The sequence below is a fragment of the Kogia breviceps genome, chromosome 5 (assembly GCF_026419965.1).
Source record: "Kogia breviceps isolate mKogBre1 chromosome 5, mKogBre1 haplotype 1, whole genome shotgun sequence".
Classification (NCBI taxonomy): domain Eukaryota; kingdom Metazoa; phylum Chordata; class Mammalia; order Artiodactyla; family Physeteridae; genus Kogia; species Kogia breviceps.
In genome coordinates this window covers 102,291,420-102,315,761 of record NC_081314.1, presented here as the reverse complement: position 1 = coordinate 102,315,761, position 24,342 = coordinate 102,291,420, and the positions used below count along the sequence as shown (strand labels likewise).

The window sequence follows — 24,342 nt, the reverse complement described above, 5'->3', positions numbered from 1 at the left end:
CTCAACCACTGTGCCACCAGGGAAGCCCTATCCAGTCTTATCTTTACCTTAGAGTTTAAAGTTTGGAAAATCCAGGTGAAATAGTGTACTCTGCAAAGAGGATGCTTCTCTAGGGACCAGATTTTTCATGTCTCCAAAACAAATTTCTCTCCCTTGAACAACCAGGATGGCCAGTAGCCACTTTTGTCCTCCTGAAACCCATGTCCCACTGAAAACTTCCTTATGTCATCAAGGCCTTCTTCAGGAGAGTAGATATCCTAATCAAGTTAATCTTCCTGCTTTTGGCCAAAGAACTAGTCTATCCCTTGCCAATATGTATTGATTTTATTAGTCAAATTCTCAGTTATCAAACCATAGCACCAGAAGTCTGTAACGGTATTCATAGGATATGATTCTAGAAATAATCCTTTTAAGGCTTGGAGCCTAATAGATGCCAATCTGGGAGACATCCATGGTTTTTTTTTAAAATAACTTTTTCATTTTGAAATAGTCTTCCACAATAAGTTGCAAAGATAGTACAGAGTTCCCGTGTACTCTTTGACCAGCTTTCCCAATAAGATTTGTATAACATTGTCAAAATCAAGAAATGAAGATTGGCACAATATTCTCAACTCAACGGCAGATATTATTTAATCTGTTTTTCCACAAAGGATATTAATTAGGGATTACCAGGGTTTTTTAGATGCTGTAATACACTTTACATGATCTTTCTATTACAGTTACAAGCAAGAGACAGAGTAGTGTATTGGATAGAGGAGTTTTGGAGCCAAACATACAGTTTAATTCCAGACTCTACTGATTACTGGTTGGATAATTTTGGGCAACTTACTTAATTTGTCTGAGCTATAGTTTCCTTATCTGTAACATGGGGTAATGAAGCTTATCTTATAGGGTTGAAGTTAGGACCAAATGAGAAGGATTAAATGATGAAGATTGAAGAAAAAGCAAATGTCTGGTATTAATAGGACTGCAATAAGTGGTTCTGTACATTTAAAAAATGTATAGAAAATAGTGTTCAGTCTTTTGTGGGTTAATTACTTGTGCACATCTGGTCTTCATATGTAACATACAGAAAAGCAATGAGTAGAAGTGCTTAAAAATTATTTTTGTCCTTAAACATACCAAACTTCTAGTTATTTTACCAAAACTCCAAGAAATGTAGAATCATAGAATGTCTGAACTGTAAGAAGAATTAGGTAACCCATAGTCAATCTGCCCCATTAGTAAATCGAAGATCATAGACATCAGAAAAAGAACAAAGTTACTGTGGTATACTAAAAAATTAATATTTGGTCTTTGTCCTCAGTTCCTGGCACACAGTTCCTTTAATCCTTGGACTCCCCGGAGTGATGAGTGTTTTTTGCATGCTAATAAGATGACCAGTCTCTGAGGCCCCCAGATTGCTTCAGTATGGAGGCTGGTTGGTCACCAGAAAGACCAAGCTTTGATTAGAAGCTTGGAACTTCTAGCCCACTCCACAATCTCCAGGAATGGGAGAGAGGTTGGGTATTGAGTCATTTACCAACAGCTAATGATTTAATCAATCACAACTATGTAATGAAAACTTTATAAAAACCCCTAAAAGAAGGGGTTTGGAGAGCTTGCATGTTGGTGAACAGATTAAAGTGCTGGCAGGGTAACACACTCAGAGAGGGCATGGAAGCTCCATGCTCTTGCACTGTAATCTCTTCTGTTTGGCTGTTCCGGAGTTGTAGCCTTTATAATAAACAAGTAATAGTAAGTAAAACTCTTTCCTGAGTGAGTTCTGTGAGACTTTCCAGCAAATTATCAAACCTGAAGTGGGGAGGCAATAGGCACGCTGGACAGAAGTGTGGATAGCCCGGGGACCTAATACTCTTAATACTTGTTACTTGACCACCAGTGAGGGCAGTCTTGTGGGACTGAGCCCTTCACCTGTAGCGTCTGACACGAACTCTGAGTAGTTAGTGTCAGAATTGAATTAAATTGTAGGACACCCAGTTGGTGTCAGAATTGGTTGGCGTCAGGAGGAAAAAAAGCCTCTCAGTTGCACAGCCAACATGTGGCCAATGGGGACCTGAATTCAGGTCTCTTAACTCTACTACTTACGTATAGCACTTCAGATATGAGAAGAATATTGCCCTAAGCCTCTTAGACAAAAAAGTACACAGCAGCTGCTGACTGGTAAACTCAGGTTCCTGTACATGAAGAAGGGTGGGTGGCAGGGTGAACTACAATTTTTTCCCTTATTCTGTATCTCAAGACTTATCTAATATTAAACTTTTATTCTGTCTGCCAGGGGTTGCAAATTTTTATCCTCCACACTGTCAGAGCAAAAGTCTTCCAGAGTAAAGCTTCCGAAGTGTTGAGGTCATTGTCGTTAACTGCTGGGAGAGTGAAAGTGCTGCCATCAGTGACCCCACTGAGGCTGCGTGTAAGGATGTATAACATGCTCAGGTCATTACCAGCCCTAAATGAACGCTTTTGGCTGCTGGAGCCATCTATGCTTACCAAGGAAATGGCATCGTCTGAAAGTGACCAAGAAAACCCAAGCATCTAGACAGTAAAACTGTTACCTTTTGTGGTCCTCTTTTTATTCAACTCATGTGTTTCACTTTTTCTGTTTCCTTCCTTTATTACCCAGTCTTCTCAAAGTCTCCCTCAGTATATTTTGCTTAAGGTTAAGAATCAGGTAAAACCTGTTGTTTATTATCATCAGGGATAGTGGATTTGGTAGTTTTTCTGTTATTCAATAGATTCTTACTCCAGTGAAGTGAAGAATGCCACTCAGCTTTCAAGATAATTCAAGATTATCATTGCTCCATACATCATAAAGTCTATGTGACAAAGTTTGATAAAAATATAGAACCTAAAAAATTCTTTTACTGTTTACTATACAGGGCATGAGGAGAAAAATTTACCCTCCAGAACAAAATGACTCTTGGTGAACACTGAAGGGAGTAGCTTGTATGTATCATACTTTTGATCTGTGAATATTTTAAATTTGTATGTGCTTATACTCTTATTTCCAATTAAGAATTTTGCACCAATTTAACCTCTGGAAAGTGTATTTTTTTTTCTGTTAAAAGAGCATATTTTATGACCAGAGGAATTGACTCCGTGAGAAATGGGAACTGAGACATAGAAATATTAGCTCGTTGCTAAAGCCTCTGAATATTTCCTTCCGCTTCTTGATATATCTACCCTTTTATTGATGAAATGACAGTGAGGCTCAAAAAATGAAAAGTTAGTCACAATCACCCCTTATGGCTTTTAAAAGATCAAGCCGCTCATGGAGTTTCAAGCACTTAAATTATTAATGGCTTCCTAAATAAAAAATGACCTCCACTGGTTTGGGGAGCCCTCCCACTGGACTTAGGAGATAGAGTCTTTGGATTGCTGTGTTCTGTTTTGTCATAAACTAGGCAGCTGCTGTGAGTGCACTGAACTAAGGGACTAACAAATGTCACGTGAGCTGTGGCATACTCTTCTTACCACGCTCTAAAGAACATGCGTTTTTTTTTATAGAAATGGTTGTAAATGACTGTTGGATTTCTAGGCGAGCCAAGAGCATATTTCATCTGTAGTATAATTGAGACCTTACAGGATAATGGAAAAAAGTAAAAGGAAGAGAATATAGAAGTAAAGCAATTCTCAGAGGTTAGTGTTTTTAGTGGTGTTATAGTGCCATCCCTAGATGGCTTGACTTTGGGAAAATTACAAGATGTGGTTGACTAACTCTATGTCCTGGAATTTATATTCAGATTAAAATAAACCTTAAGTAAAGGCCACTTTAAATGTGAAAAAAAAAATCACCAAAGAGACACATTTAGCCTGAAGATGAAATATTTGTGTTCCCTTCGTGGTTTTAGTTTTCTTTGTACTTTTTTCAGCACTTTGGGGGGTATAGCAACCAAAATTTCACATAATGTTCCTGGAATGGCTCTACCATAAATGTACAAGCTCCACACACACACTGTGGAAGCTAAGTCAGGTGGACATTGCTATTCCCCTGCCAACCCTGAAATCCTACCTCTTGGAAATAATTCTCTTGATTTAAGCCTTTACCTCATGCACTGGTCTGGAATCTTTTAGTTTAGTGATAGAGATCCAAGTCAGATTAGGTTAAGAGTCAAAGAGAGTTTAATGGTTCAATTCACTGTGAAGTGCAAGGGATGAGTTGGATTTAGGTAGGGTGACTACGTTCTGGTTTGCCTGAGCCAGTCCCAATTTGTGCCTGTTGTCCTGATTCAAGTATTACCAGCAGCCCCTTTTACTCTCGAGTGTCCTTGTTTGGGACACAAAATATATGATAACACTAACTTTAGGTCTAGAGTTCAAATGAAATGAGTTCAAAGCATGTGTCAGGATTCTCTTTTTCTCTTCCTGTTTCCTGGCTCTTTGTCCTTCTGTGTTTGGCTTCATCCTCATATTGGGTTTTCATGGTTGGACACTGGCCATTGGCATTCCCTTCCTCCTTCCCTGCAACTTCCCATCAGTGTCTCCTACAGGCCACAGCCAACCAGAAGCCAGTTGAGCCAGGAACCTGTGGGGTTCAGTCCCTTCTGATACAGAGCAAAGCAGGGGCAGCAAGAAGAAAGGACCAAAGAATTGGTATACCTTGATGAGTCATGTGCCCACAGGCACTGTGTCCAGGGAATATTGATCCAGCCTTAGTCACATACTCACTGTGAAGTGGAGGGATAGGGGATGACCTGTTTGATAGGATATCCTGGAGTGGAGAGTGGACAGTTACACTAAGGATGGGATGCTGGCAGCAAAACGTGGAGGCGTTTCCACTATATCTTCTGACAAAATACAAGTGCCTCATGGGAAAACAGCTGCTTGCAGGCTTATCAATCAGTTCCCTGCCTCTGAATAAGCCTGTTAGATCCTTGTCTAAGCAGGGTTTGAATGGGGTGGGTAAGGAAAGCAAGACATTTTTTGGTGCCTTTGAAGTTGAGGAGCAAGGACAGGGACTCTAGGAGCTGAAGGGTGATTTTACTTAAAAAGAAAATTTCAGGAAAGAAAGACTCAAGAGTACTGCAGAACTGGTTTTCATGATATTACATGGGGCCAGAGTTCCCTGTTTCTGATATATTGTGTGTGATAACAGTACCCCTATATCCTTTTCGGTTGTGGCAGAACATGTTGTTTCTTCAGGGAACAACCATCCTAACCTTTGGGTTTCCTTTCCTGGGTCTTAACAGTTCAGAGCTTAATTGTCAGAGTCTGGATTGCTTTTGCTCTTATCCTTTCCATTTTGAAGTTCATGTTGCCTCTTTTTTTATGTTACCAGCAAAGGGAGATCATTCTCAAGCTCATTGCTATCAGTTTGTCATTGCCTCATTCAGAAGAGCTTGGCATTCTTTGCCAATGCTTGGTAAACCAGGGCTAAAAGTGCTGACTGGATCATACCAGCCTGTCAACCACTGGAGCTCTCTAGCCCTGTGGAACCTCCTTAATGTTACCCTGGGATCTTCAGTACCTGGCTCCTTAGATGAGGTCCAAGACAGAGCCACCAGGATTGGTTCCATCCTCGGGGGTGGGGTGGGAAACATGGGGCTATGGGGGGAGGGGCCAGTTACTAAGAGAGGAAAAGGCTTCCTGGTCACATTTTTAAAACATTGTACTAGCCGTGTTATGGCAATTTTAGAAGATATTTATAAATTATCTTTTTCAAAAAAGAAAAATCTGTAATTCCCTGACCTATCAATGTCTGTTTTTCCATGTTCCCTTATACTCTTTGTTTGAATACATAAGAATTTAAATAATTAATTATAGTAAATGAAATTTTATTCTGATTTTTAGTTACAATTTCCCAGTTCTTATAATAATTGATTGCATAATATAGTATAAGTTACTAAGTTGTTCTGTTATTGGATGTCTAGATCATTTCAATTTTTAATATTGTAGTGACATATGATTAATAAACTGGTACATATAGTTTTTTCCTTTTTAAAAATTATTTCCTGCAGATAAATTCTCAGGATGACATTAAGCATGTCAAAAGTATGAACATTTGTTTAGGTTCCTTGTATATATTACTATATTGTCTTGACAACATTACACTAATTTATAGTGTCACCAACATTTGGAGTTACCATAAGCAGGTTTTTGTATAGTTTACTTTGGTATTTTATTTTTTAAATTATTTATATGCATTGTCCATTTATTCAATTGAACTGTTATTTTTTTCTCATAAATTTGTATGAATTCTTTTCTATTAGGGTTGTTAGCCCGTTAACTATTACATTTAGTGACAATATTTTTCCTCAGTTTATAGTTTTCCTTTTTTTAAAAAAAAATATTTATTTATTTTTGGCTGCATCGGGTCTTTGTTGCTTTCTCTAGTTGCGGTGAGTGGGCTTCTCATTGCGGTGGCTTCTTTTGTTGCAGAACACCGGCTCTAGGTGCGTGGGCTTCAGTAGTTGTGGCATATGGGCTCAGTAGTTGCGGCATGCAGGCTCTAGAGAGCAGGCTCAGTAGTTGTGGCGCACGGGCTTAGTTGCTCCGTGGCATGTGGGATCTTCGTGGACCAGGGATCAAACCTGTGTCCCCTGCATTGGCAGGCGGATTCTTAACCACTGTGCTACCAGGGAAGTCCCTGTTTTCCTTTCTTTTTAATATAATGAAATGTTCACTCTGCATTTGATTCAAAATATCCAAAAGATTTATGGAGCATTTAGCATTTCTTGAGTTTAAATGTCTTCAAACAGGCAGAGTATTTTTCGTTTTGTGTTAAGGAATATCTTAGGGATTATGTAAAATCTTCTAAAATGAAGAACAGGGGCATAAATATGCCAACCGAGGCCAAAGGAATCACATATGACAGACACTTGCCATCTCTCACCCTATATTATATCATACAGCAGTTGGGTGGGATTCCATGACAAAGTTATTTTTTCCTCTTAAACATACTTTCTGTCTCTTTGTGTCCATCGACCTTTTCTTAAAAATAAAACAGTAAATCTTGGAGATTAGCAATTATTTGTTAACACACACAAAAACCTCAGAGAGATTCAAATGTTACATATGCATCATCTGTATTACTTCATTTACATATAGGTAACCTATTAAAATGTGTATTTGAAAAAAATGTAAAAGTTGCTGAAAAACTAAGTAAGGAAATCAGGAGGAAGAGAAAATAATCATAGGAGCAAAAAGTAAGAAGAGAGGTATGTGATTAGTACCCAAGGAACATGTCATATGAGCTTGTATTTTTGCTAGGAGTGGGCCACAGATAAGACCATAAGCTTCCTAACACCCAAAATAAATAGGGAAATATGATCACACAAGTCACATACCTCTTAACAATTAAACAACAAACAAACACATACTTCTTGGGAAAAACACAATTATTCCAACACTACTTAAAATTGGTATTGATAAGTTTTTGTGAAAATGTCCACCTGACTATATTACCAAATGAGAGGGTAAACTTGCTGTATGCGGGCCTCTCACTGTTGTGGCCTCTCCCGCTGCGGAGCACAGGCTCCGGACGCGCAGGCTCAGCGGCCATGGCTCACGGGCCCAGCTGCTCCGCAGCACGTGGGATCTTCCTGGACCAGGGCACGAACCCGTGTCCCCTGCATCGGCAGGCGGACTCTCAACCACTGCGCCACCAGGGAAGCCCAGGGCAAACTATTTTGAATGAACAAAAAAGCAATCACATTTGGAAACGCTTATGTTCACAACCATACCTGCTAGTTTGCTCAGTGTAAACAGTCATGTGTAATGCTCAGTGTTACCTCAAAGTTATACAATGTTATGTATATACAAAGAGACTCAATGCAACATAGGAATCTTCGGTCTCATAAGTGGGTCACTGAAGACTGTTTTTTTTTTTAAATATTGGAATGATTTTGGCTATTGGAGTTAATTTTGTTTTGTTTCCTTTTTTTTACTTTTAAAATTAACTTCATTGCCATATAATTTATATGCAACAAAATGCACCCATTTTAAGTGTATAATTAGATGAGTTTTAACAAATGCGTACACCTGTGAAACCATCCTAAACAAGATTAAGAACATATCCTTCAACCTGTAATGCGCCCCGTCCCAGTTAAACCCTTCACCTGTCCCAGCTCCAGGCAACCACTGATCTGCTTTCTACCACCATGTATTAGTTTTGCCTGTTCTAGATTGCCATGTAAATGGGACCATATCCTCTTTTGAGTCTGGCTTCTTTCATTCAGCATAGTGTTTTGGGGATTCACCTTTGTTGTTTGTATCAGTGGTTTGCTTTTCATTGCTGAGTAGAATTAAGTTGTTTGGATAAATCATGTTTTGTTTATGTATTCACTAGTTGAGGGACATTTGGTCATTTCCAGGTTTTGAAAACCATGAATAAAACTGATATAACCATTCTTCTACAAGTCTTTGTGTGGATATGTTTTCTCTTGAAATATCTAGTATAGTGTAATTGCTGAGTCGTAGAGTAAGTGTATATTTAACTATATAGGAAACTGCCAAACAGTTTTCCAAAGTAGTTTTGCCATTTTATACTCTCAGTAGCAATATATGGGAGTTAGTATTTAAAGTCCTGATTTTTGAATTGTTTTAAGGTCTTACTCTCTCTCTCTCTCTTTTTTTTTTTTTTTTGCGGTACGCGGGCCTCTCACCGCTGTGGCCTCTCCCGTTGCGGAGCACAGGCTCCAGACGCGCAGGCTCCGCGGCCATGGCTCACGGGCCCGGCCGCTCCGCGGCATGTGGGATCTTCCCAGACCAGGGCACGAACCCACGTCCCCTGCATCGGCAGGCAGACTCTCAACCACTGTGCCACCAGGGAAGCCCTCGAATTGTTTTAAAAAGTAGAAATAGGTCATAAATCCTTTTTGCAAGCTACTGACCATGTTTCTGAAAAATCCCATTGCTTGATATGTTAGCCCTCTATTTTAACAAAGAAGAGGAAGAACAAAAAAATAAAAGCAAAGCAGAGTGGTATGATCTAATGCTGTTATCTCTTAAAAACTATATTTCCCAGGGAACTATAGTCCAATTCTTATCTTCTTCCATTAGAGTTTTGTTACACGTGGAAGTATGACACTGATAATTTGCTGAACTTTGATATAAGCTATTATGAAATCATGATATAACAACTGAGACCGTGTGGACCTTTGCAATAACAAAAAAAGAAGATTGATTATTCTGCCATAGTACTTACCAAGTAATAGCAGACTAGGGCAGCATTCTGGACTGGGAGTTGGGGTCCCAGCTACAAGTTATGTGACTTGAAGCAAGACATTTGCCTCTCTGGGCATAAGCCTAGGCTCTACCTTTGTAATGGGCAGGACTAGGTAAATTCTAAATTCTGTACCAGCTCTAAAATTTTGTGACTCTAAATGCAGGCTGAAATTACTTTTAAATCAGCTTAAAGTATTTTTTTCACCTACATATTACATGAGTATATTCCTTTAAAAAAAGGAAATAAATTAGAGCATGCCAGATACAGTCAAAGTCTTAGCCCCTTCATCTCCTTTTCCTTCCCCTTCTCCCCACAGTTAACCACTGTAATAAGTTTGCTGTGTATCCTTCTAAATTTTAAGAAATAGACATACAAAAAAATTGTATACCCATAGAAATTCATAGTCTTGTATGTGTGGTTTTTTTCCCTCTTTTTTACATAACTGGTATAGGAACTGATTCGGTGGTCCCCAGGAACACCCCCAGGTTCAGTGATTCACTAGGAGCACTCATAAAGTTCAGCAAGAAGTCATATTCATGGTTATGATATATAGCAGGAAAACAATGTAAAGCAAAGTTAGCAAAGGAAGAATTTGCATGGGTTGAAGTCTACAGGAAACCAGGCAAGAGCTTCCGGAAGTTCTCTTTCAGTGTGGTCATGCAGGATGTGCTTCATTCCTCCAGCAACGAAATGCTGTCTACCAGGGAAATTCATTGGAGACTCAGTGCCCAGGTTTTACTCAGGGCACGTCACAGAGGCACGCTCTGCCTGACATGTACCAAAATTCCAGACTCCCAGAAAGCAAGCAGGTGTTCAGCATAAACCACGTTCTTCATACAAAGAGTTTAGGCACAATGCACCATTCTTGCCAAAGAATGCTCCAAATTCCCACCTTGCAAGCAGGTCTTTCTAAGAATAGTGGTCTCAGGCTAGTACGTTAACATTTTTCTGCATTGTGACATAACTTTCTGAAACTTGATTTTATCATTTATAAAATGTTTTTGAGATTGAACTGTGTGTGTGCATGTGTGCACATTGCTTTTAACTGCTCTGTAGTCTTTTACTTGAAAATAACACATTGATGGGTATCTGTGTTCTCACATGCAAGGATTTCACTGGTACCCTAAAAGTAGGACTGCTGTGTCCTATAGGGTTGGGTATTTTAGTTGCTGATGACTATTACCATACCACCTTTTAAATAGTTTGTTTCAATTTATGCCCCACAACAAAGTATGAATGTCTCTTTTGCCATACCCTTTTCTATAAAGTCTTATAAAATTTTATCCAATATGTGAAACATCATCTCATTGTGGTTTTATTTTGCATTTTTATTATGAGTAAGTTTTTCTTCATTGAAATCACTTTTTGAGAATGTCCTGTTTAATTATATATTTATATGGAGGGACTAAAAAGCAGGATCATTGGCATAAATGTTAGATTAGAGATGTGAGAGGCTCCAAGTACCCAGATTTCGACTTGACAGGCATGATTTCTAGAATCTGACATCTAGGTTTCTTAAAAGAGCTAAAAAACGCGACTGAATCAAAAGTTGTGAGATCTCCTTGTATATCTTGTGGCATTAGTCTTTCAGTGTAAACTCTGACAGAGTGAACAGAGGTGACTCAGCACTGTCTTCAGGAGAGATAAATGAAGAAAAATGAACAATTTAAGATTACTCAGAGATGAAATCCCATACTTCTAGGGAGCTAGGAACTCACCACTGATGGCTGCTCTCTGTTTCTGGAAGCTTGCTCTATAAAATGGTGTGGAACTTAATTTTAATTCTTTCATTCAATAAATATATATTGAATACCTAGGAGGAGCCAGACTCTAGGGATATAAAATGTAGAAAGAACTGCCTTCAAGGAGCAATTTCTGTAAGGAGAGGTGGATGTAGAGCCCCATGGTAAGGCAAAGGCATTTTTGGGTCTCAGTGGATGTGCAGCTGGTAGGACAGACTAAACATTTTGCTTAGCTGGTGCTAAGAATGACTCACTCAGAGGTACACAGTAAGAATATTATTCTTTTCTCCTTTATTATTTCTGCATGGGGTAGCATCTCCCTTTGTTTACACAAACAGATCTTCATGGCCAGTCATGGGGAGGCTCACCTGACCAACTGGCCCCAATGTGGCCCTCGTGAGTTTCCCCTTCTGTTTGGAGTTCTCTTATTTAGCAGACTGCTAACACAACAGAGCTGACTCTCAGGGAGGGACATAACTTCTCCCGTGAAATTCTCACCCTAAGAGGAACTTACATTATTTTTTTGGTTCCCCTGAGAGTAGCTGACATGATTGAAATTTTCAAAATGATTTACACTAACTACTAAAGGAGAACATGATGAAACAGAGGTTTCATCCAACTTGTTGACAAGTCTCCTAATCTTTGCCCCACTTCCCATCAGTTGGAGAATCTCCCTTTTTCATTCTTAGGATTTTTCCACTTCTATTTGAAGAGTGCTAGCCACACAGACTTTCAGGGAGAAAGAGCAGGTGGTAGGTAAATGAGTTGATTGCATCTCTCAAAATACACACACAATAGGGCTTCCCTGGTGGCGCAGTGGTTGAGGGTCCGCCTGCTGATGCGGGGGACGTGGGTTCGTGCCCTGGTCCAGGAGGATCCCACATGCCGCGGAGCAGCTGGGCCTGTGAGCCATGGCTGCTGGGCCTGTGCGTCCGGAGCCTGTGCTCCGCAATGGGAGAGGCCACTGCAGTGAAAGGCCCGCGTATTGCCAAAAAAAAAAAAAAAAAAACACACACAATACAACTGTAACCCTTCTTCAGATGTCTGTGAAACTTGGTCAGTAACCTTCAGATGTAGAGTTCTCATTTCTCCCCTTGCTACAGGCAAAGCCAAAGGTCTTTCCTTACACTGCTTCTCCTTTCTTCACATATTTCCACCTTTCACACGTCTGATTCTTGGTGTTCTTTTCAAAACAAGTTCACCTGGACATAGGGCAGAGGGCCAGGTGATCGTGAAGTTCAATTTACTCTTGTTCAGTACTTTTCTAAACTCCACACACACAAGAAAGGGGGTAAGGTGTTTTTTGACCAGCAGCACTTTAAGGTGTGCTTACTTATAGAATTCCTAGAACAATCTTCTTAGTGGTTTGATTGATGCTTATCCCAATAAATGTTACCATAGTGGTTAGGAAGTGGCACTTATATAACTTGGACTTTCTGGTTTCTCTAACGAAAGGCAGCAGTAACTAAAATCAATGTCTACACATACAGTGGGAGAAATGGTGTTCTTGGTAAGGGTGGTAAGTAGCTCAATTCAGGCTATGGCTCTCTGGCTGGTTATCACCTGCATTTATTGGGAGCCTAAGTACAGAGATCTGTATCATCAGCGACTGTGGCACATTACAGAAACAGCAGTAACTATTTCACTGACTCAACAGATATTCATTGAATGCCACATGGGAGAGGAGCACAAAGGGAGATATAATTTATGGATAATGTTCTAATCTTTGGGTTGGGTGTTGAGTTTCAGCTGTTCATTATGCTCTGAAATTAATTTTTTAAATGTAATTGTTATATAGGATCAGGAACAGGAAAGGTCACTGAAGTTTCAGTGGACAATTTAGTATTTAGCTGAAACAAGAAAATGCATAGGATAAGGTTTTGGTTATAAAGGTGTTTATAACCTAAAGTGCGCAATTTGACAAACTCAGATGCTAATGGCCTGCACTCATATGACATATTACTAAATTCAAATATCCTTGATTTCATGCCCAATTACAATATTGTAAGCCTGCATTCAGCTGGATAGCAAGAGGCAAAATCTTTTCTTTTTAAATTAATTTTTAAATTTATTTCTTGGCTGCGTTGGGTCTTTGTTGCTTCTTGTGGGCTTTCTCTAGATGCAGCAAGCGGGGGCTACTCTTCTACTCTTCGTTGTGGTGCGTGGGCTTCTCATTGCTGTGGCTTCTTTTGTTGCAGAGCACGGGCTCTAAGCGCGTGGGCTTCGGTAGTTGTGGCTCACAGGCTCTAGAACGCAGGGTCAGTAGTTGTGGTGCATGGGCTTAGTTGCTCCGTGGCATGTGGGATCTTCCTGGACCAGGGCTCAAACCCGTGTCCCCTGCACTGGCAGGTGGATTCTTAACCACTGCGCCACCAGGGAAGTCCAAGGCAAAATCTTTTACGAAGTTCTTCATTGAAAATTTCAAAATGTATATTTCTTTAACGTTGCATCTTGTCTCATGTCACTTGAGCCTCTGATCTGGCTTCCAAATGAAGCTTTACTCTCTCATTTCTCACTTCTTCCTGCTTCTGCTTTGACCTGAGGAATCATCACTACCCCATCTCTCAATTTTTCCAGTTGTAGCTAGGAACAGGTTTTAACATTAAACAAGACTTCACTAATTGCTTGAGGATGAAGCATGAGGCAATTACAACATAAAGAACCTTAAGCTGTTCTCTGAGTCCACAGCCCTATTCCCTCTGGAAGACCACCCTACGGGTGCCTTTCTTGCCAGCTTCCAGCTGGCCCTAGTGTAGCAGAGATCAGTTTATTTCTCCTCAGTGGCAAGCCCCTTCCTGGGAGCCTAGAGAGATGAAGTGTTTTCCCCTCATTCCAGGTTAAGGTTCATCCCTTATCCCCTGCCCCAGGTTCTGACCTATCTTTAGGGAGATTGACAGTAGTATTATTCACTTCTTTTAGGAATATTACCTCTGTCCATATTTGTGTGGTTTAATCCAATTTCAAACCATCTCAAAGACATCAGAATACTATTATTGGACAGCAGTTCATTTCCCCAAATCTGGATTAGTCAGTTCTAAAAGGCAAAGAAAAACCGTCTTTGGAGAAAATCTGGAACTTTTTTTCATTCTTTCTACAGTCTTCAGTTCCCCAAACCCTACAAGCAATTGCTCAAAAAATACATTTCAGAGGCAAAAGCATTCTAAACGCATATATTTCACTCTCAAACAGAATTTTTCAGAGACTTTTAACTGCAAAAAGGTCATACTCTTTACAGTACTAAAAGAATATAACTTCTCATCCCGAATTCACTTTAACTATCTGGTGAACAACTGGGGACCAAGTAAGTTCAAATTGCTTTTTGCCTAGTCTCCGTCTTAGAAGGCAAAATTCCTTGCAACTTTTAAAATAGCACTGCCCCCATGCCCAGATTTTATCACCTATTCCTACCTTCCCCCCAAATTTTAGGCTTCAGTCTAAAGCCAGCGCACTTCTTACATAAACAGGCATATTCAAAACAAATGCTTTAGATAAGAGAGAAGGGAACAGTATTTAGGGTACGCTCAAATATCTTATTTCCAAAAAGGCTACTGGAATCCTTAATCAGCCTTAATTTCCCAGCCTTTATCTTTTACACAGTCATAAGTTTGTCCCGTCTCGTAAACGCTATTCGGAACTCCTTGCTCACAAACTGATTCATTTCCATTCCCAGCACGGTGCTTGGCAAAGCGTAGGCGCCCAATAATGAATGAATGAGTTTGTAGAAGGAAGGCGGGAAAAGGATTAGTTTTCTAGAGATATGACTACGAGAACTACAATGGCCACAAAACAAGAAGCACCCAAACTTGGACTAACTCCCACTTTAAACCTGCTCGCAGAGTCTAAAACAGCAAATTACGCCCCGCCCACGGGCGAGAGACAGGAAATACTAGCGTTCAGGAAAAACGGAAGTGCCTTGTCACGCCTCGCGCATGCGTGCATCCATCCAGCTCGCATTTCCTACCCTCGGTCTTCCAGTGAGAAAGCAGAGATTCAGGCTCCTGCAGGCTGCGGCGTTGTCAGTCCTCCACCCCTCGGCGCTGCGCATGCCTGCTGGGTTGATTTGCTCGTTGTAAGGCGGAGCGAAAGGACAGATTTTCTTCTTCTTCCCGCCCCTTTTCTTTCCCCACCTGCCACGTACTGGGCCCGAGCACTCGCTAGGCTTGGTGGGTCCGTGCGATTGGCCGGGGCCCGCGAGATCCTGCCAGCGAGGTGCAGCGGCCCCGGAGGGCAACCGAGTGGGTCGTGACAGCAGCCTTCCCCCAACACCCCAGAGCCCGGCGGTGGCGGCCTCTCACCGGTCGGATCAGCAGAGACCCGCGGAGGGGCGGCAGTGGCGGCCTCGGGAAACCGGTATGGCCGCTGGAGACGGGGGCGCGGCCGATCTCTCGGGCAAGGAGGGCCGGGAGACGTGGAAAACGCTGGGAGGGCCTCGTTCGAACCGGCGGGCGCGGGACGGGTAGGGTCGGAGGGGTCGTGGGAAGGGCCTGGAGGTCGGGAGGCCGGAGGCCGGGCTGGGCCTCGCGTGGGGGAGGGGAGGCCACGTCCGGGGAGGGGAGGGGGGCCCCGCTGGCCACAGCGGCAGCGAAGCGGGCCCTCCGGCGGGCTCTAAGGGGTGTTTGGGTCAGCAAGGGCACTTGCGTGGATTCCGCCTGGCTTCTAGGGGTTGGACTGCCCGAGAGAGAGGAGAGGGACTTTGGGAGGCCTGGGGTGGTCCAGTGCCTAACCCTCAGAGGGGCTTGTAAGAGTGAGAAGGGCGGAGAATGGCGCCTGTGGGAATAAGTTAATTGGGGTCACTTAGGAGAAACCTTGTTCCTTGTCTATGTCAGTCCTTAATCAAGCGCCGTCTGGAGGTCCAACCCAGTTTGATAGTGGTGATGACAACTAACTTTTAAGAGTTTACTTTGCTAGGCACTGTGCTAAGTATTTTAGATGCATGATCTCATTTAATCATTACAAGGATTCTTCCAAATTTAGATATTCCCATTTTGCATATGATGAAAGTGAGGCTTGGAGAAGTATTTGCCTAAGGTCACACAGCTAGTAGGGGGTATCTTTACCATCTTGCTACACTGCCTCTGGTCAGGCAGGATTTGAGGCCCCTTGCATTCTTTGGAATACTCAAGGGTTTGGTTTTGCTTAGGATTTATTAAAGGAAATTGCTACCCTCTGGAGGTGCTTAAGCAGGCCTCTCTGAATTTGAGCAGGGCCCTTAACTACAGGGCTAGTGGAGCTGGAGGTTTGGTCACTGAACCTACATCCTGGTTTAAGGGGCAGGCTTTTTATGTGTTTCCTTGGGCCTGTCACTTCATTCTCCAGTTCTGAGAACAGTGTTCTTGTTGGAAGATTTCATAAGTTAGTGGATGTATCATTTCTGGACTTCAGAGGGAGTGGGGCAAGGACAAGAAGAAAGAAGGAGAAATGGGGAGAAGAAAAAGCTGCAAGGATTTCACCAGCAGCCCTAGGAACTAGTAGTTCACAGCAGTCTCTACCTTGTGATTGAAGTTAGAGAAAAAGAGGACCTGGATTCTACAGTTGCGTAAACAAATGTGGGGATGGGATTTTCCCTTCCAGGGTACTATTATTTTTGTGATAACTTGTGTGCATGCCTTATGGAGATGACTGCACAAACTGGGGACAACCTTAGGAAAGAGGGCCTGGTTCCTGGCCGTAGGTAGGTTACAGTCCTGGGTACAGTACAGTCCAACCAGTAAGTGAATCTGCAGGCAAACATGGCAGATGCAAAGTAAAAGAGAGTCATATTTTCAGATCCATTGTAACTGAGCAACAATTCCTTCACGATCAAAAGGATTATATCAATTATATTTAATGTAGGAAATTTCTCGATTAGGAATATGTCTGTTGTAGGGAGTCACTTCTAGCTACGAAAAGAAGGTACAGTGTGAAGGTTTGACTTATTAACTTATCTGATCGTACAGCTTTCTTCTCTCAGTCCCTCTATCAGAACTTTATTATCTGTCATTCATCTTTTGTTTAGGGAACGAAAACAATTTTTAATACTATATGTCAGGCACTATTTTAGATGCTGCTAAGAATACATAGAACCATCCTGCTGAAGCTAAGCCCTGGTCCTTAACTACATTATTGATGGTTTACACATCCTGTAGGTAAGAGAAGGTTACGTAGATTGATTTGCTGAAGTTCTTTATTGTTCTCAGGCTGCAAGGCAAACAAGGTGGAATCTTTATCATCTTGTTGAAGTAATGAGACTTCAGAGCTTGGCATATAGTAGGTATTTAAGTATTTCCCAAATGAAGAGGGCTGGTCTGGCGAACAGGTGAAGGGGTTTTATGGAGGTTTCAATTAATCAGTCTTCATGAGAAGTCTTTTGTCAGAATTGGCAGATAAAAAGCTAACTGTATTCTTATTTTATGTCAGGACAAGCATAGCATCCAGATCGTAGAACACAGTCCACTCTGTTCTGAACTGACCTTAGAGTGTTAAGATTCAATATTTATTGCCCCATTTAAAGATGCGGCATTAAAGATTCACTCATAAAATTAAATTGTTCAGAGGATTTCAAGGGGGTCTAGAGACAATCATTTAAGGAGTAGTTAATTGGAAGGACACGGGGCATTTATATGAAGAATATTAGGGCATTTATGTGTACTATTCATGAAATGAATTAGGATTCATGAAGACTTTCTTAAGTATTTGAAGCGTTGGTGTGTTGGGGGCCAGGTGGAGTGCTTTCACACACACACACACACAAAGGAGTAAATGTAGAGAATTATGAACACTAAATATGATGTTAATGAAATAACACATTTAAGAAGAGAAAACAGAAAGCTGCTAGTAGAAAAGCATGGTGTTGAAACCAGAATGTGTCCAGTAGGAGATTATAAGGTACTTTAAATAGTCTGAGAGATCATTTGCTTGGGGCAGGAGGAGGAAGGAGTTGATGCTAGGGAAATGCTCCGTGGTTACAGATAATGTGTTCAGAACATCTTGGTCTTGGAAAGAAGAGATAGGCCTTGAGAAGAAGAGATATTAACACATTCATTAAGCATAAGTGTATTTTCTGTTGTTATACAGTAATGGTATAAATTACTAGAGACCTCAGACATTATTTTGAATTTAGGATTACAGAGTCATTACAAAAGCGCACTGAATAACCTGAAATAAGATTAAAATAAAACCCAAGAAGGGAAAATTCAATAGCAAGTTAGTATTTAGTTCTCTGACACTGTCTTATTCTTCAAGTGTGCTGTCTAATCACACACATTCAGGTTTGGGGAAGGGGTGTGTTATGGAAGATGTAGAAACAATAGTGGACGGTCTTGTTAGAAAGCTCAGGAGGCTATCACTGATTTGTTCTTTTCCTCAAGTTTCCAAAATAGAAAAATTGGAGAAAATACTCGTGAGGTCTTTTTTATTTTAGTGAGAAAAATTTGAGACTATTTTAGTGTTCACACATGCTCTTCTCTTCAGGGCTAGCAGTTCGTGTATACAGGCTAATAGAGTTTGGAAGCCAGTATTTATTTTTGCCTTTATTTAACGGCTGTTGAATGATTAACCGTGTGCTAAGCACTGTTCTAGGCTCCGGAAATACAGTGAACAAAACCATTTATTTCCCTACTTTCTGGTGGAAAAGACAGTAAAAAATTAATACATTTTTAATATTTGGTAGTGATAAGTACTTTGCAGAAAAATGAAGCAGGATAAGAAAGTGACAGTGAAGCCATTTTAAGTTGGATGGCCAGGGAAAACCTCTGAGAAATTAACATTTGATCAGGGATCTGAATCATATGAGGGGTGTGAAAACGGCTCAAGATAAAGGAAGTAGCAAGTGCCAAGTCTTGAGAAGGAGAATGTGAAGTATGAGTGTAGCAGGGTAGCCAGGGAGAGAGGTGGGAAATGAGGTTAAATACTTGGCCAGGAACCAGAGGTCAGGTCATGACCTTGTAGTTCTGGCTTTTACCAAGAGTGAGATGGGAATCTATTGGAAGATTTTGAAGTAGTGATACTAGATTTTATTTAACAGGATAACTCTGATGTGTTGAGAATAGATTAAAAGGAGACAGAGGTAAAGGGCAGGCAGACCAGTTAGGAGTCTTTTGCAATAATCCAGGCAAGAGATGATGGTGGCTTGGATTAAGTTGATAGAGGTGAAGGTACTAAAGTGATTGGATTCTAGAGATATTTTAAAGGTCGTGGCAACTAGATTTGTTGGCAATTTGGTATATGTAAGGTGTGAGGAAAAGAGAGAAACTAAGATTTTTTTTTTTTATCTTGAACAACTTAGAAGGAGAATTGTTACTAACTGAGATGGAGAAGACTACAGGAGAAGCAGATTTTGAGGGGAAGATGAGGAGTTTGTTCTAGACATGTTAAGTAAGAAATCTAAATCAGATAAGCAGTTAAATACATGGGTAAAATAATAATAGGTATAAAATAATAAAACTTATTTTCTTAGGCTCATAATGCTACCTCCAGACCATTTTTTAAAAACAAATTTATTTGTTTATTTTAGGCTGCATTGGGTCTTTGCTGCACGCGGGCTTCTCATTGCAGTGGCTTCTCTTGTTGCGGAGCGTGGGCTCTGGGCGCATGGGCTCAGTAGTTGCGGTGCACTGGCTCTAGAGCGCAGGCTCAGTAGTTGTGGTGCATGGGCTTAATTGCTCCGCGGCATGTGGGATCTTTCCAGGACCAGGGCTTGTACCCGTGTCCCCTGTATTGGCAAGCGGACTCTTAACCACTGTGCCAACAGGGAAGTCCCTCCAGACCATTTTAACATGAATATGGTAACGCTGGAACAGTGGATCTCCTTTGAAGGCCAGAATTTCTTAGATTCTAATCGTAGTTTTGCTTTTCAACTTTTAAAATATGTTTTATAGCTGTTTAATCATCAAAACCATTTTGTCAGTCTTTCTCTAGAGTTGTATATATAGAACATCCTGGAGTCCACCATGAATGGGCAGTTGGATCTGAGTGGGAAGCTAATCATCAAAGCTCAACTTGGAGAGGATATTCGACGAATTCCCATTCATAATGAAGATATTACTTATGATGAATTAGTGCTAATGATGCAGAGAGTCTTCAGAGGAAAACTTCTGAGTAATGATGAAGTTACAATAAAATATAAAGATGAAGGTAAGAGTGTTTCTCAAGTTAGTTTTTAAAAGTCTAAATATTATATGTGTTCTTTTGTCCATTTTTCATTGAAATCAGAATAAAAATTGTTTCCTTCCTTGGTAATTGAGTACCACTTTCTTTTATTTAATGGAATGTTCATGTAGTTATAATTCTTTTATAAGTTAAAAATAGCTAAGTGATTTATTATTAGAAGGGGGTTTTAAGTGATAGGACACGTTCACACATTTTTACAAGCCATTTTTTTTTCTTTTATGCCTGTGCAAATTCTGGCTTCCTTTTTGCTTTAAAACCAAACTTTTACTTGTGTTTCCCAAAGTGAAAGGGATGTTAGTGGGTATTGAATGAGAAAGGATTTCATGGTCAACTAAGTATGGGAAAGCTGGTTTAAAAAAGACAAATGTATTTCTTTATTGCAGGAATTTTCAGAACATGTAATATACTGATGTACGATGTCAGTTTATGCAGTGTTCTCACACTCATTGGACCACAGAACTTTTTATGGAGATGGGTTTTACATGACAGATGTTTCATCAGAGACATAGTAGAATTATAGTAGTAGACTGTCTTTATTTCTTTCTCTTTAAACCTGTCTTCTTTGTTAACATCTCTACTGATAATTGTGCTTTAGGTAGTTACCAGTATCTTTCTTATTGCTGAATTTATTTCCAGTCTGTTTCACCTTGATCTTAATACTTGGCACTGCTATCCACACCATCCTTTTTTAAATACTCTTACCCCTTAATATCTCTGACACTGTGTTGTCTCAGTTTTCTTTTTATCACTAATAGCTTCTTCTCTGTTTCTCTCTGTGTGTTGGCTTGAAATAATGCCAGCTGTTACAGCAGAAATCTTAAAATCTCAATGGTTTAACACTCAAGAAATCATTCAGGGACCCAGGTTGACAGGGACCCAGCTCTGATATATTCAACACATGGCTTACAAGTTCACCTTGAGCACTGACATCCAGCAAGCAGCTACATGAAGACAGAGTGTAGAGGATCACATGGGAGATTGTACTCTCTAGGCCTAGTTTCTGCTCACATCACATTGGTCAGACCCCAGTCACATGACTGTGCAGATGTCAGTAGGTTGGGAAATGTCCCTGGTTAGACAGGCACTTTCCAGCAACTTACACTGAGGAAGGGGAGTATAAATCATTGATGATTAGCTAAGCTGATTATTTCACTACAGGTGTAATTCTCTTTTCTTTTTTTGCAATGTATCATCTAATGGTACCCAGAACTAATTTTTGAGGGTCACCCATGTTAAGGAACAAAAAAGGAGAGCAGTTTTCTTCCTGTTCTCTTCCCTAGTAATCTCATCTACTTGGCAATACATTGACTTTCACTGTTTGACTTCCAAATGTGTGCCTAAATTTGATCAATTCTTTTTTTTTTGACTTTACAACTTGTTTTTAATGGTTTTACCTCAGATGATTTGCTCTTACCTCAAACTTGGCATATCTTAAACTAAGTTTACTGTTTTACTGGCTTTCTCTAAACTCTCTTATTTTTGTTTAGGGAAGGGTCAGCAAACTTTTTCTTTAAAGGATCAGATAATAAATATTTTAGCATTGTGGGTCACATATGGCCTCTGTCTCATCTTTTTTCTAAAACCTCTAAAAAATATAAAAACCATTCTTAGTTTGAGGTCCTGTAAACAAGGATTTGTCCATTGGTTGCAGTTTGTAACCCCCAAGCTTTGGGTATCCTCATTGTTGAAACTTCCACATCTAGTTATCACGTTGAATTTGTTTTTCATCATGTTTTGAGTGCTTTGAATTGTACAGATTTTTGTTCCATAGACTGTTGGGCATGAGGATAGAGGACTGACTTAGGTAAATATCTCTGACTGTCAGAGATATTGTTTCTGTTGTGGAAATCAGAAAAGAAAAAGGCAGTTATAGAAAGTTTCCTTCTTTTACATGTACACTTTATTTTCTTAAAAATATGTTTATGAGTAGAATCCCTGAAGTTGAGCATTAGATGTTTTTGTTGTAAAAAATGGATGTGGCTGTAAAGAGCAAAAAACAATGATAAAATCCTCAGTTATGGCTTTTATTGCCATCTTTGTCCAAAATAAGTCTGCCTAATCAGTGTTAAAATTGGTGTAGCAGAGCATCGCTGGAGCAGCCTCTCAGCCTCCCCAGGCACCCTCCTTCCCGCGAGCCGTGTCAAAGATACCTTGCAGAGGTCCCTGATAAGTTCCTTGCTGTGGCTGCTTTTCTGTTCTTTCTCTCTCTAGCAATTTTTTTCCTATCCCTTTGAAAGCTTTTGAACAGGCAGTTGATATGCTAATTATAGTATTCTTTATCCTTGGGATCTAGGGTATTTCAGAATCTTGTGTATATGAATATTTTTCCTGTGGAGAATTGATAGTTTCCATCTCAGCATCGAGATGGTCAGGGACCTGAAAGACTCCACTGTCTATCCATTTATTAGGACAATTCTGCAAAAAAAAATTTTTTTACAACCTTTTTAGTTACTGTTGTATGCGGCTTCCCCTCCATTTGTGTCAGTGGCGTTTTACTGTACTTAGAATTAAAATTGGAGCCTTGAGAATCATTATTACTTTAATTTCTTTTTTTAAAAAATAAACTTACTTATTTATGGCTGTGTTGGGTCTTTGTCGCTGTGCGTGGGCTTTCTCTAGTTGGGGCGAGCGCGGGCTACTCTTCCTTGCTGTGTGCAGGCTTCTCATTGTGGTGGCTTCTCTTGTTGTGGAGCACAGGCTCTCGGTGCATGGGCTTCAGTAGTTGTGGCACATGGGCTCAGTAGTTGTGGCCTTCAGGCTCAGTAGTTGTGGCGCACAGGCTTAGTTGCTCCGCAGCATGTGGGATATTCCTGGACCAGGGCTCAAACCCATGTCCCCTGCATTGGCAGGTGGAGTCTTAACCACTGTGCCACCAGGTAAGTCCTTATTACCTTAATTGCTGATAAATACATTTAAATTTTTTAGAATGGAAAAGATTTCAGTCTAAACTGTAATCTCCTCCTGTTGCCTAGTAAAAGATTACTTAATGTATTAATCTTAGCTATGTGTTTGTTGGCTCTTCTTCTGAGGATATGATAAGTATCTTGCCATACAAGTAATAAATGGAATTGATTTAGTATCATTTGAACAAATACATCTTTCTTAGATCCTTTATATTTGTTTAAGGTTTTTATGGTAGATGCTAATTATGCTCTGTGATCTACATTTTGCACTTTAATTGAACATATATCCTAGTTTACCACTGATTCAAATCTGAAACTTTTTGTTTGTTTGTTTCAGATGGAGATCTTATAACAATTTTTGATAGTTCTGACCTTTCCTTTGCAATTCAGTGTAGTAGGATACTGAAACTGACGTTATTTGGTAAGTGGTAAACTTTCTAATAAATTTACTATTTTATTCATTGTATTTTTATGAAAAACTGTTTAGCTTTTTTCATTTTAAAGACTCAGAATTAAGTGGTAACTTTTCAGCTATATCAGAATTTTTAAATTATTAAGGCTTAACTGTATTCTTTTTCTTTGAAGATTAGTAGAAAGTAGACATATTTTAAATAACCCATCTGCTCAGTTACCCTAAATAGTAATGTGTGCCACTTGTATAAGTGTTTCCAGGATTGAGAATAATTGCAGTGTTAAAACTACCATTATTAAGTTTAGTTCTCTAAGAATATATAATTATCTTTTCTAATGTAGTATGTTTTTACTTATTCTCAGGGTTTAACGTATAGGCCTGATACTTTTTAGAAATTATTTTTCAAGGAGTAGTTAAACATTAGAGATAGTTCTGATAAAAAACAAATATAAGACTAATTTTAATCTATTAGATTTTGTTTTCTTATAGATCATGACAGATTTGCAAGGCAGAACACTTAAGGGACAAGATAGAAGTGATTGCAGAGTTAAAGTGGTAGTATGATTATGTGAAAAATAAAATGTGGACTTTTTTCTGGATGTCTTAGTTAGCATTTTTAAAAATTTTTGTGGCTCAAGTGGGGCAAAGGAAATACACTTTTAAAACTCAGGCAAACTGGGTGTTTGTCAGAGGAAACAAATTGTAATAAACTTACCAGAAAAACAAATTATGTGGCACTGACCATTACAGTTCCATGAAATATGATCATGGCCAATTGATTTAATTTGTATTTATTTTCTCTCCATCTAGGAAGGGTGAACATGAATCATTTTAAAATGCTAATAACAAAAACTGTTAAAAATTTTTTTAAATAAAAGGTATCTTTTTACAATATTGAATCTAAAATACTTAACCACTATTGGCCACCTATCAAGCAGATTAGGTAAACTGAAAATCTTCATCCCAGAAACA

The 24,342-nt window shown here is 39.8% G+C and overlaps 2 protein-coding genes across 9 annotated transcripts in view; both read left to right on the top strand.

Annotated features, from left to right (window-relative positions):
- ADGRG7 (adhesion G protein-coupled receptor G7) overlaps nucleotides 1-2,539 on the top strand; it is a 93,199-nt gene extending 90,660 nt beyond the window's left edge. The window contains 1 exon segment of the mRNA XM_067033516.1: nucleotides 2,279-2,539. Within this exon segment, the coding sequence (XP_066889617.1) occupies nucleotides 2,279-2,539 (261 nt within the window).
- A 12,284-nt stretch (nucleotides 2,540-14,823) lies between these two features.
- Nucleotides 14,824-24,342, top strand: part of TFG (trafficking from ER to golgi regulator) — a 36,169-nt gene continuing 26,650 nt past the window's right edge. For 7 of the 8 annotated variants that reach the window (XM_067034797.1, XM_059064687.2, XM_059064683.2 and 4 more), the window contains exons 1-3: nucleotides 14,825-15,258; nucleotides 19,793-20,019; nucleotides 23,296-23,379. In XM_067034797.1, coding sequence (XP_066890898.1) covers nucleotides 19,836-20,019; nucleotides 23,296-23,379 — 268 coding nt within the window. In that variant the 5' untranslated portion in view covers nucleotides 14,825-15,258; nucleotides 19,793-19,835. Of the gene's footprint in view, nucleotides 15,259-19,792; nucleotides 20,020-23,295; nucleotides 23,380-24,342 lie in introns of all 8 variants that reach the window. The other variant, XM_059064681.2, reaches the window with a different exon arrangement.